The sequence below is a fragment of the Triticum aestivum genome, chromosome 1D, assembly GCF_018294505.1.
Source record: "Triticum aestivum cultivar Chinese Spring chromosome 1D, IWGSC CS RefSeq v2.1, whole genome shotgun sequence".
Lineage (NCBI taxonomy): Eukaryota > Viridiplantae > Streptophyta > Magnoliopsida > Poales > Poaceae > Triticum > Triticum aestivum.
The window spans coordinates 341,175,020-341,190,615 of NC_057796.1; the positions used below are offsets into that span (position 1 = coordinate 341,175,020).

Consider the following 15,596-nt stretch of genomic DNA (forward strand, 5'->3'; position numbering starts at 1 on the left):
CTAGGTCTTTAAGAGCAAATTCCAGCTTGAGGTCCTTCAGCAAACAGGTAGTGGCATCTGAGCTTGAACTGGCAACAATTATGTCATCAACATAAACAAGTACAAATATAATAATGTTGCCTTTACTGTAAAAGAACAATGAGGTATCTGCTTTAGATGGTGTAAACCCAAGTTTTTGTAACTGTATGCTCAACCTTGAGTACCATGCTCTTGGGGTCTGTTTCAAACCATAGAAAGCTTTATCCAACTTGCAGACATGATGTGGTGTGCTTTGATTCTCATACCCTGGTGGCTGCCGCATGAAAACCTCTTCCTCAAGAACACCATGAAGAAACGCGTTCTGAACATCTAGCTGTCGTAGGCTCCAACCTCTAGAAACGACAATTGACATTACAAGCCGAATAGTAGCTGATTTAACAACAGGACCAACGGTATCTTCATAGTCTATACCAAATCTTTGTTTAAATCCTTTTCTAACCGAGCCTTGTACCTATCGATACTTCCATCGGATTTTCTCTTTATTTTATACACCCATTTACGATCAATCAAATTTCTACCTTTTTCTGGTGGTACTAAGTGAGTTTTCTTTTTCATGAGAGCATCGTATTCACTATCCATCGCCTTCTTCCAATCTTTACTAGTAAGAGCATCATGTAAATTAACTGGTTCACCGGTGCTGGTAAGAAAAGCTCTCTTGGTTTTATCATACATTATAGTACCATCCTTATACTCCTTTGGCTGAAATACCCCAGACTGCGACCTGGTATGACGACGAGGAGGCGGATCAGGTACTGTATGCTGCGGTTCAGAAGATGTGGAAGTCTGGGATGCTGCAGCAGAACCCCCTGCCATAGAAGATCCAGCACCTGGCGCGGATCCAGCACCAGGCGGGGCAGCAGAAATCATCTCCTTCGGGATCTCCCCACCAGCAGAAACACGCCGTGTGGCGTCCTCGGTAGTCGCCCGCTCGGGCGTGCGTGACGATGCGCCCGCATCGGGACCCACATCGGCTGGGCTGTCCGCTGATGGACCAGCCCGCTCAGACTAGCCACAATGGGTAGTAACATAGACTAGTAACATGCATATGTTACTAGTCTATGTTACTACCTCTATAGTGGGGAGTAACATATGTGTAGTAACATGCAACACTTCATTTATTAAGCTATAGACTCATCTTGCCTTGATATGTGTGATGTTACTCATACTACTAGTAACTAGCTATGTTACTACTTTGCTCTCTTTCTTCATTTATTGCTTGCCACATCATCTATTTTATCTAGATATGTGTGATGTTACTACCTATGTTACTCCCATTGTGGGTAGTCTCATGCGTGGCGCCCTGGGACTCGCGCCGGCCCACGTCGGCTGGGTGGGCGGGGTCCATGCCAGTGGCTCGGTCAGCCACCAACCCGTCTGTCTCGTCCGCTGCAACGTCAGACGCACGCGCAGGAGAAGGATTTTCCTCGGATCGCGAGTCCTGCAACGCTGCATGCCTGGCGTGATTTTCTTCGAATCGCGCCCCTGCACTGCCACCAGAAAAATCATCCTAGAGGTCCGTGACTTCTCTGTTTGTATCTGTACACATAAAATCATGACCTGAATTTGCACATGGGGAAACTGAACCAAAATTTTCCATGGATTTAGTCACATGATTAGCATCTGTTAAATCACCCCCGTGATCAGGATTAGGCATAGAGTCAGAAAGAAGTGCAATCTCCTCACGAAGAAGGGCTCCGGCATTGGGATGAAGCTTGGAAAAAGGAAAAAGAGTTTCATCAAAAATGACATCTCGAGAAATATAAATGCGCCCGGTTGTAACGTCAAGACATTTGTAACCTGTATGAAGATTACCATAGCCAAGAAAAACGCATTGAGTGGAACGAAACTCGAGTTTGTGACGATTGTATGGAGATTTGGGTAACATGCACACCCAAAGATTTGAAGAGAGTTGTAGTCTGGTTTTTGACGAAACAAACGTTCCAAAGGAGTGGAATTGCCAATAACTTTACTAGGTAGACGATTGATGAGGTATGCGGCTGTGATGAATGCTTCATCCCAATATTTGAGTGGCATAGATGCATGAGCCAGAAGAGACAAACCTACTTCAACACTATGTCGATGTTTTCTTTCGGTGGAGCCGTTTTGCTGATGAGCATGGGGGCAAGACAAATGATGTGTAATACCATACTACGAAAGAAGGAGTTGAGTTTTTCATACTCCCCTCCCCAGTCACTTTGGACTGTGAGAATTTTTCTATCGAAGTGTTGTTCAACAAGTTTCTGAAATTCTTGAAAAACAGAAAACACTTCAGATTTGAACTTGAGCAAGTAAATCCAAGTAAACTTACTATAATCATCAATGAAACTAATATGGTATTTTTTTTCTTCCAAACGAATCTCTTGCATGACCCCATACATCACTGAAAATAAGCTCTAAAGGAGCATGACAAGCACTAGTTGACCTAGGATAGGGAAGTTGATGACTCTTGGCACATTGACAAGCTTCACAAACTGACTCATTATTTGAACTATATGACAATGGAAGATTGTCTTTATTAACTACTTGCTTGACTATGATAGATGGTGGATGACCTAATCGTTGATGCCACCTAGCCAAAGAGGGCTTGACGACGGAGTAGACTTGACGACGATGTTTTCTGCTAAGTGCTCCGGAGGTGATGGGGTAGAGGCCTCCAATGCATCTACCGTGATGTATGAGTCCCCTTGTTGCCCGATCCTTTATCAAGAAATAAGAAGGATGGGTTTCAAAGAAAACATTATTGTCGGCAGTTAAACGAGACATAGAAGCAAGGTTTTTGTCAGCTTGTGGAACATGAAGAACACCTTTAAGAATTAGATCACGATTGAAATTAGGGGATTTAATAGATTCTTGACCAATATGACAAATATCCATACCTCCACCACTAGCAGCGGTGTGAATCTGATCATTGCCGTAGTATTTTTCCCTCATCGTGAGCTTCTCTAGCTTGCTTGTGACGTGGTCTGTGGCGCCAGAGTCAGCATACCAGACCGCATCTCCACCTCCTCCTTGCTCACGGATGGTTGCAGCAACATGGCGAGCGTCGGGGACGTAGTCTTCATCGTAGTGGTGCCAGCAGTCCATGACTTCATGGCCTGGCTTCTTGTATAATTGACAACGTGGCCTTCTGTTGGAAGAGGAGGAACCAGCAGAGGCGTTGTAGCCGCCCCCACTTGAACCGAAGCCGCCCCCACCTGAACCAGCAGAGGCATTGTTGTTGCTGTTGTAGCCGCCCCCTCCAGAGTTGTTCCCGCGTCCACGCCCGCTGCTGCCGCCGCCGCTGCGGCTCCGCCCTTGATTGCCACGCCCACGATTCACGCCACGACCGCGAGACACTGCGTTGACAGAGGATTGCTGGAAGTTCATACCATGCAGGAGAGTTAGGCGGGCGTCGAAGCTAAGCAATTGGGTGAAAAGCTCCTGGACGGTGACGAGCTCAACTCGTGCAGCAAGCGCCGACACGACCGGGTTGTAGTCGAGGTCGAGGCCGGCGAGGATGTGGGAGACGATCTCGTGATCTTGGAGTGTTGTGCCGGTGCAGGCAACTTCGTCAGCAAGCATCTTAATCTTGGCTAGATAATCTGCCATGCTGAGGTTGCCTTTCTTCAGATTGGTGAGCTCGATCCTCGTATTGATGGCCTGAGCTTAGCTTTGCGCAGCAAAAGTGGCGTGGATGGCTGCCCATACCTGCGCCGGCGTCTCGAGAGTAACAACCTGTGCAAGAATTTCTCGAGACAGAGAGCCCATTAGATAACCTTGGACTTGTTGCTGCTGAGCATACCAGAGGGAGCGTGAGTAGTTCGCGATATGCTCCTCCTTCCCGTCCTTGGTGACGGTGAGGGTTTCCGGCGGCGCGGGGCTCGCCGGATCAAGGTGGTGTGCCATCTATGCGCCCTTGATTTGGGGCAGCACAATAGCTTTCCACATGAGGAAATTTGTCCTCTTTAGCTTCTCTGGGGCGGCGATCCGAGGGATGAGGCGGCTTGGGTGGAGCTGGAGGATGGGGCGAAGATGGAGGATGAGGATGATTGGGTGGAGAGGGCACTCATGGTGCTGTAAAGCGCGGAGGTGGTGGTGCCTGCCATTGCCGAAGGTAACTAGCTAGATGCGATCTTCGATCTAATGAGGAAGACGGCTCTGATTACCATGTAAGATTGGTTGAAAGCGTTGAGCCCTTTGCTCGGGCCGCAGTTGTATTTATAGGATAGATGTCGTGGCTTACAAGAGATCGTTACAGGGGAGAGTCAGAACGGGAATAGAGATAGAGGAAGATTACAGAGTTTAAACAGAATTCCTATCTCTGTACTACATATTCTAACGCTCCTTCTGTAAAGTAATATAAGAGTGTTTAGATCACTAAAATACTGATCTAAACGCTCTTATATTTCTTTACGGTGGGAGTACAAGACAATAAGAAAGAAGCAAACTGTAGGAGTTATTTATGACCCGACATCCATTGCCATTGATATGTACTCAAAACAAAAGGAGCACAATACATTAATACTGCAATCTAGGCACAAGCATTGATACTCTGAACCATCTGGAAGAAGATTAATGGTGAAATGTTTTTATTGGGCAAGCAAATTGGTTATGTATATTTTTGGCAGTAATAGTCAGAAACTGTACGTGTGTCTTGCTCTTAATTGCTTTATAATTTTCTTTCTGAAAACTGTTGATATGGCGTCCACAACTACTGCCATCTCCCTGGTGGAATTGCAAAATGTCACAAGGTGTTAATCATGTTTCAAATAATATAGAGTAGAAAAACATGCTGAAATGTAGGGAAATAAAATAAATGTCACGGTCAAAGGTAAAGCCTAATTCAGCGCCAATCGACAAATTAGTGAACGGGAGTATAGGAACAAGTGTCTGGGGAAAACAAGTTCTGTTTCTTTTTAATAGGCTGGGCTCGCAATGAGAAGCGGCCAATTGCCCCTCCAGCTGTGGCTGTGTATATGCCACTGTACATGTATATCAGTGGCACGAGTGAAAGAGACCGGCCACAGGGATCAGTGAGGGAGGCAAGCAGACGCAAGGCTGCGTGACGAAGAAGCGGAAGACGAGAAGTCACAGAGAGTTGCCTTCCATCTGAAGCATCATCTGCTCAGCTGCTTGCACAAATGAAGGCAGTATGAAAATTAGATGTAACATCCATTTGGAAAAATGATAAATTCTATTATCATAAACATTCTCAGCTACAATACATATAAGCTTATTTCAACCAAAGCTCTTTGATAGGAAGTAGGCGTCAATAGAGTTACTACTTCATCACAGAAACTAGGGGCGACCGCTCTTTGATTCAAATAAAACGCAGCTGCGCGCTTTTATTTCATAAGACAAATATCCTACTCCCTCCGTTCCTAAATATAAGTCTTTTTAGAGATTGCACTACAAACTACATACGGATGTATATAGACATATTTTAGAATGTAGATTCACTCATTTTGCTCCGTATGTAGTCCATAGTGGAATCTCTAAAAAGACTTATATTTAGGAACGGAGGGAGTAGAACAGTAGCTTGTTGTACTTCAGGATTAGACTCAGACACTCAGTAGTAAAGAAACCTGGAAGTGCAAGTGATGATGTATCAACCAAACGTAGCCACACAGATCCTTCTGCAGGAGCAGGCAATTTAGCACTTGCTGAATCCTCATTTGCATATGTACAAGTTGCCTTTGGTTAAATCTGGTGTATACCCATCATTGTCTCAGATAGATCGTTCCCGCCAATTTATGTTTCCAGTTTGAGGAATTCTCTTCTCTGAAAAATGTCACCTCGCCAGCTCCTGAGCACAGCTAGAAATGAAATGAATCCAGTAACTTACCTTGAAAAAACTGGTCTTCGATCCCTTCCAGTTTAGAGGAACTCTATTCTTGTACGATATTCAACTGGCAGAGTGCCCGCATTCATCACCCGTGTTCAGGACAGGAAAACCAAGTGTTATCAAATTCCTTATCTGCCTTAGCAAAATGGCACGAGGTGTTTATTCTGTTTTAAATATTACAGAGTAGACAAACATGACTAAAATGTGGGGAAATAAATAGCGTCGGTGCGCCACCTCAAAGGTAAAGCATAATCCGTCTTTCAAAAACATTTAAGTACCATGTGAAGTACCGTACAGTCTTTCACAAAAAATAAAGTACTAATGTATAAGCAGAACCAGACACCATGTGATGATCACTGGACCTTGTTGAAACTTGGAAGGTGAATGAGAGAAGGTACAAGAACCTTATTGCTTTTGAAGAGAGCAAAAGATCCCAGTAATGAAGGAATTCTCTTTTCTGAAAAATGTCACCTCGCCACCTCCTGAGTGCAGCTAGAAATGAAATGAATCCAGTAACTTCCTTGAAAAAACTGGTCTTCAATCCCTTCCAGTTTAGAGGAACTCTATCCTTGTACGATATTGAACTAGCAAAGGAGTGCCCGGATTCAGCATCCGTGTTCAGGACAGGAAAACCAAGTGTTATTAAATTCCTTATCTGCCTTAGCAAAATGGCACCAGGTGTTTATTATGTTTTAAATATTACAGAGTAGACAAACATGACTGAAATGTAGGGAAATATATAGCGTCACAGTCAAAGGTAAAGCGTAATCCGGCTTTCAAAAACATTTAAGTACCATGTGAAGTACCGTACAGTCTTTCAGAAACAATGAAGTACTGATGTAGTAAGCAGAACCAGACACCATGTGATGATCACTAAACCTGGTTGAAAGTTGGAAGGCGAAAGAGAGAAGGTACAAGAACCTTATTGCTTTTGAAGAGAGCAAAAGATCCCAGTAATGAGACTTGAAGAGAGAGTGAGGATTTTTGAATTAGGGCCAACATTGAAGTGCTACTTCTATAAAAGGGACAAAATGCGAAGAGGGATGCAGGTCAAAGAGACCAAAGACAGAGAGCAATGAGAAATGTTCAGCAAACCAATACAAGGGGGTGGTAAAATGGTTGGGTCAGTGCTTGTTCATCTTGCTGTAGTCTCTAGATAGATACTAGGCTTTGGAGGCATTTGGAATTTAGTTATCTCATGCCCATTTCTTCCGACTATGCTTGACGTCGGTGGAATATGGGAGATGAAATCGTACTGCTCCAGTTGTTATTCTTTGACTTAGATAAGAAGTTACAATTCTACAGTCCTCGTGACGGTGTCTGAGCCAAGAAACACTAGCCAACCATCATGGTATAGCTTTTCAATATGCCGGGCATAGGTAATTTAGCGTGCATCCCTTCTAAGTGAATGGCTAGCTGACATGGGAACATATAAGCTCTCATTCTTCCCGGCCCTTTCTTACGGTGTGCATGCGGGCGTGAGTCACTGATGGTAGCCCTAAGGATTGCCAACTCTATTGTTTGTGGGTAGAAAAAGGTTCTGCCTATTTTTATCCTGTACAATGCACATCTGTGGAGGCAAAAGTGGATCCCATGATTGCACGATACCAATATCAGAGCATATGAAATGTTGGATCTTTCAAATCTGATGGCTCATGTTGAATGGATTTCTTTCTAGAACAACATGGGCATACATGCACCGTTTGATTCGGCAATCCAACGGTCCAAGTTGCAGGGATTCGAGGTGGGTTCCACTACTATCTTGCTCTCCAGTCATGTGGTGCATGTTCAAGGGTGTTCAGTCATAGACTAGCTAGGGCCTAGGGGCCATTGCACTCACTAATTTGTGGAGCCACAAAGCAGTCCACCCTACATACATGAAATAGATCCAAGAGGATAGTTGTGCTACAGTTTGATACTTTGTCCAGGACTGCACCCAGTTTTTTGTCTTCTCCTTTGGAAAACAAAGCCATGCTCGGTTGAGCATCTTATAATTCTTTGCAGTTAGAATGCACGACAATAGTACCCTACATCATTTAAAAGATTTTTAAGATCATTGTACACAATAATCTACTTCAAGACATATTAGATAGCATATGTAACAACTTTGGTGGTATAGATAGTCCTATTTTCAACTAAATGGAGTTGGACTATCAAAGTAAGCAAGTGATTGTCGTCTATGCACTGGACCTGCATAAGCTAGCCAATAGGTGATTGCCAACATATTAGGTTCAGTGTCATGCCCTGTAAGCAGCAGGATAAAGATATATGTGACAGTAGCAAAATGCAAGACAATGAGCAGTAACCAAACACAATAGTTATTTATGACCTGAGAACTAGACCATTACCATTGATATGTACAGCAAAGCAAAAGGAGCATAGTACTGCAATCTGTGCACAAGCATTGATACCCTGAACCACCTGGAAAAACTGCATAGCGAAATATTTCCATTGGGCAAGCTAATTGGTTATGTATATATTTTGGCGATAATAGTTAGAAACAATATTTATGTCTTGCTAGTACCTTGTCAATTGTTTGTTTTTCATGATGGATGATTTTCTTTGCGGAACCTTTTGATGTGGCATCCACAACTATTGCCATCTGCCTGGTGGAAATGCAAAATGGCACGAGATTTTTATTCTGTTTTAAATAATATAGAGTAGACAGACATGACTGCAATGTAGGGAAATTAATAATGACACCGTCGAAGATAAAGCCTAATTCTCTTTCGGTGAACGGATAAAAAGAAACGGATTATAGAAACAAGGGTCAGGCGGAAAAAAAATACATTTCTTTACCAGAATCATCACCGCCGTTAAGAGGTTGGACTCGCAATGAGAAGCGGCAGCAAGGGGGATTCCAACGCCAATTGCCCTTCCAGCTGTGGCTGTGTGTATGCCACCGTACAGGCACATTGGTGCCAGGGATAGAGAGACAAAGGTCAGGAGTGAAAGAGAGAAGGGCAGCGGCGGCCACATGCATGGGGGCAAGATGAGTACTTCATCTGTCCAGGTTTATTAGTCCCCTTGTATTTTGAATGAAATTTTTAACATACATTTAACTAAAAACATAAGTTGCATTTAACAAAATAGTACCATTGGAAACTACTTTCAAACACAAAACAAAACAATATCATTTTCATGACATATGACTTATATTTTGCTAGTCAAATATCTGGTCAAACTTTGACCCAAAATAAAATGAGGACTAATAAACCCAGACGAGGGAGTGGACAGAAGGGTTGACCAAAAGAGAAAAAAGGTAAGGGAGGCGAGGAATCAAAGGAGGCAAACGGACGCGTGGCAAAGGTGCGGAAGGAGAAAAGTCACCGAGATTGCCTTCCATCTGATGCACCATCTTCTCAGGTGCTTGCACAGTTGCACAAGTGAATCAAATGGTTGTTACATAGCCCTGGTGATTAGGTGCACCGGAGTGCTCCCTTGGAGTATAAATGGCTGCAAGCCTGCAACTGGTTAGCTTCAAAACTTGGAAAATTTATATTGAGAACAACGGCTCAAGGCAGTATGGAAATAGATATACCATCCATTGGACAAATGCTACATTTTATTATCATAAACATTCTCAGCTACAGTACAGATCAACTTATTCCAGCCATAGCTCTGAAAGTAGGAAGTAGGCGTCAACAGACTAACTACTTTATCAGAGAAACTGGGGGAGATCCCTCTTTGATTCAAATAAAACGCAACTGTGCGCTTTTACTTCATAAGATGAATATCCTAGCACTTGGTGTACTTTCAGATTAGACTCGGTTGTAAAGAAACCTGGAAGCGCAAGTGATGTATCAACCAAACGTAGCCACACAGATCCTTCTGCAGGAGCAGGTAATGTAGCACTTGCTGGTTCCTCATTTGAATTGAAACATATGTACAAGTCACCTTTGGTTAACTCTGGTGTATTAACATCATTTTCTGCGATTATGTGCATGCAAAGAAACTTGCTAGTAGGATCCTCCCATCGTGGTTCAGATAGATTGTTCCCATGCCAACTTATGTTTTCCAGTTTGAGGAATTCTCTTCTCTGAAAAATGTCACCTCGCCGACTCCTGAGTGCAGCTAGAAATGAAATGAATCCAGTAACTTCCTTAACAAAACTGGTCTTCAAGGCCTTCCAGTTTAGAGGAACTCTATCCTTGTATGATGTCGAACCAGCAGAGGAGTGCCCGCATTCATCTCCCATGTTCAGGACAGGAATACCAAGTGAAACAAACAGAATAAATATGAAATTCCTTATCTGCCTTAGCCTCTTCTGAAGAACTACACTGTCCTCGGACGGTCCTTCTTCACCACAATTCCAGCTCGACTCAGAAGCAAGATCCCCATTGCTGAAACTCACCAAGTCAACAAGAGTAAGCCCTGAATTCCTGGATACATAATTGAAAGAAAATGCCGGGCCTCTGTTGGAAAATAGGTCCCCGCTACCACACAGACGCGTAGCAAGAGCACCAATAAGAGCTTCTCCCTTCAAAAAATTGCGCACGTCAATGGAGAACCTTGTGTTCATCTCAGCCCATCTTTTCCAGTGAGGGAATGGAAATTGCACGTTAGATATGCCGAGTGGAGACCAAGGATCTGCAATGATCTTTGTCTTGGAAAGAACCGGGTCGAAAGCTATAGATTCAAGAAGGGGCGGTCGAGAAAGATATTCACCACGTGGACCCCTGACCAGGAAAGGGGCATTGATGAAGCAAAACCCATCAACATGGAAATCAATCACCCAATGGCGGAGGCTGTCCAAAATCAGATTCTGAGTCACTGGAGAATTGCAATTCAGTATACCCGATTTGCATCCAGCAATCTCATCAGCAATGTAATACGAGGAATTGTCAACGCCACTGATCGATATCATCTGACCATCTGCTTCTCCTTCAGCAGTATGTGTAAAAACAACCTCTAAGAGGACCTCTATTCCATTCCTGTGCATTGCCTTGACCATATCCTTCATAGCCGTGATAGCTGAAGCACTGCAGCCTTCACCGCCATACGAGTCCATTGGTGAAAAGAAATGGTACGGGAAGTAAGGGCCCTTCACCTGATCGAACTGGAACACTGGTTCCAGCAAAACCGCATTGACACCAAGGCTCCTAAAGCGCTGTATCTTTGAAGCCACCCCGGAGAAAGTACCGGCAACATTGTCCGGCAGCCCGCTCGACTTGTCCTTGGTGAACAAGGCCACATTTGCCCGGTAAACCACCAGCTTCTCCAGTGGCAAGCGTGGCCACTTGTCCCTGCCCCAATTGTAGCTCGGTGGAGTCGCCAACGATCCGAGGCAGCTCATAGACGGCGCAGTGATCCCCTTCACATGAAGGGGATTGGCAGCAACCAGGTCACCGATCACCTTGGCATACGGATCCAGCAGTGGGTGGCCCATGCCGAACAGCCCGCAGCGGAAGCCGTAGCTGCCGTACCCCTCCACGCTCTCCAGTGAGACGTGCCAGACGTTGCCCGTCCGGTTGACGTAGGGGTCGAGCTCGATCTCCAGAGCGGGCTTGCCGCCGCCGCCGCCACGGCCGTACAGGCAGAGCACGACGCCCTTGGCGCTCCTGCTGTAGAGGGCGAAGTTGGCGGCCCCGCCCTCCGAGAGGGACAGGCCGAGCGGCGCGGGGCTGCCCGGCCCGACGCCGACCGGCACGCGGAAGGGCGTCCTGCGGTGGGTCCGTATCTCGGCGCCCTCGCCGTCCGTCAGCAGGAACGAGAAGCTGAACGGCGCGGGGGGCGCGCGGAACGAGAGCTCGGCCGCGGGGCAGGCGCCGTCCAGCGGGACGGCCTCGGCGGAGCCCGCGGGGCGGAGCAGCAGCCCGCCCTCCCGCCGGCGCGCGCCCGGGAGGGGCGGGACCTCGACGCCGACCGTGTACCCGCCGCCCTCCCCCGCGGCCACGGCCACGTCCACGACGCCGTCGTCGTCGGTGCGGAAGCGGTAGCACGAGCGCGCGGCGCGGGGGGTCAGGGCCGGCCGCCGGGGTGGCGGCAGGATGCCGCGCGTGGAGGCGGGCGGCGCGAGGAGGGAGGCCATGGGGCCGGCGCGGCGCGATCAGCCGTCGGGGAATTGCGTCGAGCAGTGGGCGGGCATGGGGGGCTGTGCGGGTTTACTTGTGGACTGAGCGAGTGGGGGTGGGGCGGCACGAGGGGCGTGGAGTGGGGGCTGGAGGAGGAGGAGGAACACGTGGGGGTGGGGAGGCGGCGGCGGGCGGGAGCGCCGGCACGGGATCGGGACGGACGGCTCGCATCGGACCGCCGTTGATTGCTTTTTGGCTGGCTGGATAGAAAAGGCGACTTGCGTACTTTGTTATCTTGCGTACATGCGGTGCACCGCCGCGGCCGGTGATGCCAGCCACTGCTGCTGTGAACAGCTCATTGCGTGTGAGCAAGAGGCCCGCGTGTCCATTCAGCGAGCGCACGATGAGTTTGTGCACGCCATCGTATGAAAAAAGTTGGTAGGTTAAAAAATGAAAAAACCTCCGCTATTTGTTAGATTTATTTATACTAGGACGTTTATAGCATGTACAACCGGACCTCTCAAAACCGTCTTATACGCCCGGGCGGGCCGACTGGTAACTGTCCGGTTACGGTTTTTTGACCCAGACGGGCCTCAAATGCCCGGGCTGACCGGCACCCCCATATCCAGCCTAAATATGGGGCGGATATGGGGGCGGCCGGGCACGCCTGCCACGCCGTCCGTGGCCCCACACGAAAACGCCCGGAAACCCGGCGGTCCGATGGACGCCGACTCCGCCGCTGCGGTGTGAACATCGCGTGGCGCCGCCCTGGCTGGCCGCCCAAGACGAAATCCGTCTATTTAAGCCGGCCGGCGTCCCGCAACCCTAACCCAACCCCCCTCCTCTCCGCGCCGCCAGTACGAGCCCATCCACCTCCTCCCTCTCCCGTTCTGGCGCTCTGTCCACGTTCCGGCACATCGCCATGGTCCGAAGCAAGTTCACGTATTATGCCATGCTAACGCCGGAGTGCCGCTACAAGATCCAGCAACAGATCCGGGCAAGGGAAGCCGCGCGCGCCGCCCGCATCGCTGCCAGGCTACCTCCGGACTCACCGGAGCCGGAGGAGGAGGAGGAACAGCCGGGGGAAGAGGAGGAGGAGGAGATGGCTCCGATGGAGGCGAAGAAGGCAGAGGAGCCGGACCAGCAGGTGCCGCCCTTCAACATGGAGCAGGCGGAGGCGGAGTTCGTCGTCGCCCAGTCTGACGAGGTGGCCGAGCAGCAGGCCATCCTGGAGATAGAGGCGGAGGAGGCCGGATCGGAGCAGCCGGAGGAGCCGGAGCTGCAGCTGCCGCCCATGCTGCCAGAGCCGGGCACGGAGAATCGTGGTGATCTCTGACAAGGAGTAGCTATGATCGACGTAGTACGTAGGTTCTATTTTCTTTTGCATGTCTTTGTATGGATATAAGAATCGAGTATGAGATGTACGGATGCAACAAATGAAATTTGAGGTGTGCCCGGTGACTGCTCGCAGACGCGCGATGGCTCATGTCCGCATCAGTATTTCCCCGAAGAGGAAGGGATGATGCAGCACAGATACGGTAGGTATTTCCCTTAGTGATGAAACCAACGTTATCGAACCAGTAGGAGAACCAAGTGAAGGAAATATGCCCTAGAGGCAATAATAAAGGTGTTATTTATATTTCCTTAATCGTGATAAATGTTTATTATTCATGCTAGAATTGTATTAACCGGAAACTTAGTACATGTGTGAATACATAGACAAAACAGAGTGTCCCTAGTATGCCTCTACTTGACTAGCTCATTAATCAAAGATGGTTAAGTTTCCTAACCATAGACATGTGTTTTCATTTGATGAACGGGATGACATCATTAGAGAATGATGTGATGGGCAAGACTCATCCGTTAGCTTAGCATAATGATTGTTTAGTTTTATTGCTATTGCTTTCTTCATGACTTATACATATTCCTCTGACTATGAGATTATGCAACTCCTGAATGCCGGAGGAACACTTAGTGTGCTATCAAATGTCACAACGTAACTGGGTGATTATAAAGATGCTCTATAGGTGTCTTCGATGGTGTTTGTTGAGTTGGCATAGATCGAGATTAGGATTTGTCACTCCGTGTATCGGAGAGGTATCTCTGGGCCCTGTCGGTAATGCACATCACTATAAGCCTTGCAAGCAATGTAACTAATGAGTTAGTTGCAGGATGATGCATTACAGAACGAGTAAAGAGACTTGCCAGTAACGAGATTGAACTAGGTATGATGATACCGACGATCGAATCTCGGGCAAGTAACATACCGATGACAAAGGGAATGAAGTATGTTGTTATGCGGTTTGACCAATAAAGATCTTCGTAGAATATGTAGGAGCCAATATGAGCATCCAGGTTCCGCTATTGGTTATTGACCGGAGATGTGTCTCAGTCATGTCTACATAGTTCTCGAACCCGTAGGGTCCGCACGCTTAACGTTCGATGACGATTTGTATTATGAGTTATGTGATTTGATGAACCGAAGTTTGTTCGGAGTCCCGGATGAGATTACGGACATGACGAGGAGTCTCGAAATGGTTGAGAGGTAAAGATTCATATATTGGAAGGTTATATTCGGACATCAGAATGGTTCCAAGTGATCCGGGTATTTTTCCGGAGCACCGAGGGGTTACCGGAACCCCCGAGGAAGTTAATGGGCCTTAGTGGGCTTTAGTGGAGAGAGGGAAGAAGGGCCACAGGGTGGCGCGCGCCTCCCCCCTGTTGGGGAACGTAGTAATTTCAAAAAAATTCCTACGCACACGCAAAATCATGGTGATGCATAGCAACGAGAGGGGAGAGTGTTGTCCACGTACCCTCGTAGACCGATAGCGGAAGCGTTAACACAACGCGGTTGATGTAGTCGTACGTCTTCACGATCCGACCGATCAAGTACCGAACGCACGGCACCTCCGAGTTCAGCACACGTTCAGCTCGATGACGTCCCTTGAACTCCGATCCAGCCGAGTGTTGAGGGAGAGTTTCGTCAGCACGATGGCGTGGTGACGATGATGATGTTCTACCGACGCAGGGCTTCGCCTAAGCACCGCTACGATATTATCGAGGTGTAATATGGTGGAGGGGGGCACCGCACACGGCTAAAAGATCGTTGATCAATTGTGTGTATAGAGGTGCCCCCCTGCCCCCGTATATAAAGTAGCAAGGGGAGGCCGCCGGCCAAGGAGGAGAGGTGCGCCAGGAGGAGTCCTACTCCTACCGGGAGTAGGACTCCCCCCTTTTACATGTTGGACTAGGAGAGAGAGGGGGAAGAGGTGGAGGGGAGGAAGGAAGGGGGGGCGCCGCCCCCCTCTCCTTGTCCTATTCGGACTGGGGGGGAGGGGCGCGCGGCCTTGCCCTGGCCTCCTCTCCTCTCTTCCACCTAGGCCCAATAAGGCCCATTAAGTTACCGGGGGGTTCCGGTAACCTCCCGGTACTCCGGAAAAATCCCGATTTCACCCGGAACACTTCCGATGTCCAAACATAGGCTTCCAATATATCAATCTTTATGTCTCGACCATTTCTAGACTCCTCGTCATGTCCGTGATCACATCCGGGACTCCGAACAACCTTCGGTACATCAAAACATATAAACTCATAATATAACTGTCATCGTAATGTTAAGCGTGCGGACCCTACGGGTTCGAGAACTATGTAGACATGACTGAGACACCTCTCCGGTCAATAACCAATAGCGGAACCTGGATGCTCATATTGGTTCCCAC

The 15,596-nt window shown here is 47.7% G+C and overlaps 1 protein-coding gene and 1 pseudogene across 1 annotated transcript; both read right to left on the minus strand.

The window, feature by feature from the left end:
- Nucleotides 1-3,428: 3,428 nt before the first annotated feature.
- LOC123183808 (uncharacterized) lies at nt 3,429-3,567 on the minus strand (annotated as a pseudogene).
- A 5,843-nt stretch (nt 3,568-9,410) lies between these two features.
- Nucleotides 9,411-12,032, minus strand: LOC101290630 (isoamylase 2, chloroplastic). Its single transcript, XM_044594320.1, has one exon. The coding sequence runs from the start codon at nt 11,892-11,894 to the stop codon at nt 9,525-9,527; it is 2,370 nt and encodes a 789-aa protein (XP_044450255.1). The 5' UTR covers nt 11,895-12,032; the 3' UTR covers nt 9,411-9,524.
- Between the last annotated feature and the right edge of the window lie 3,564 nt (nt 12,033-15,596).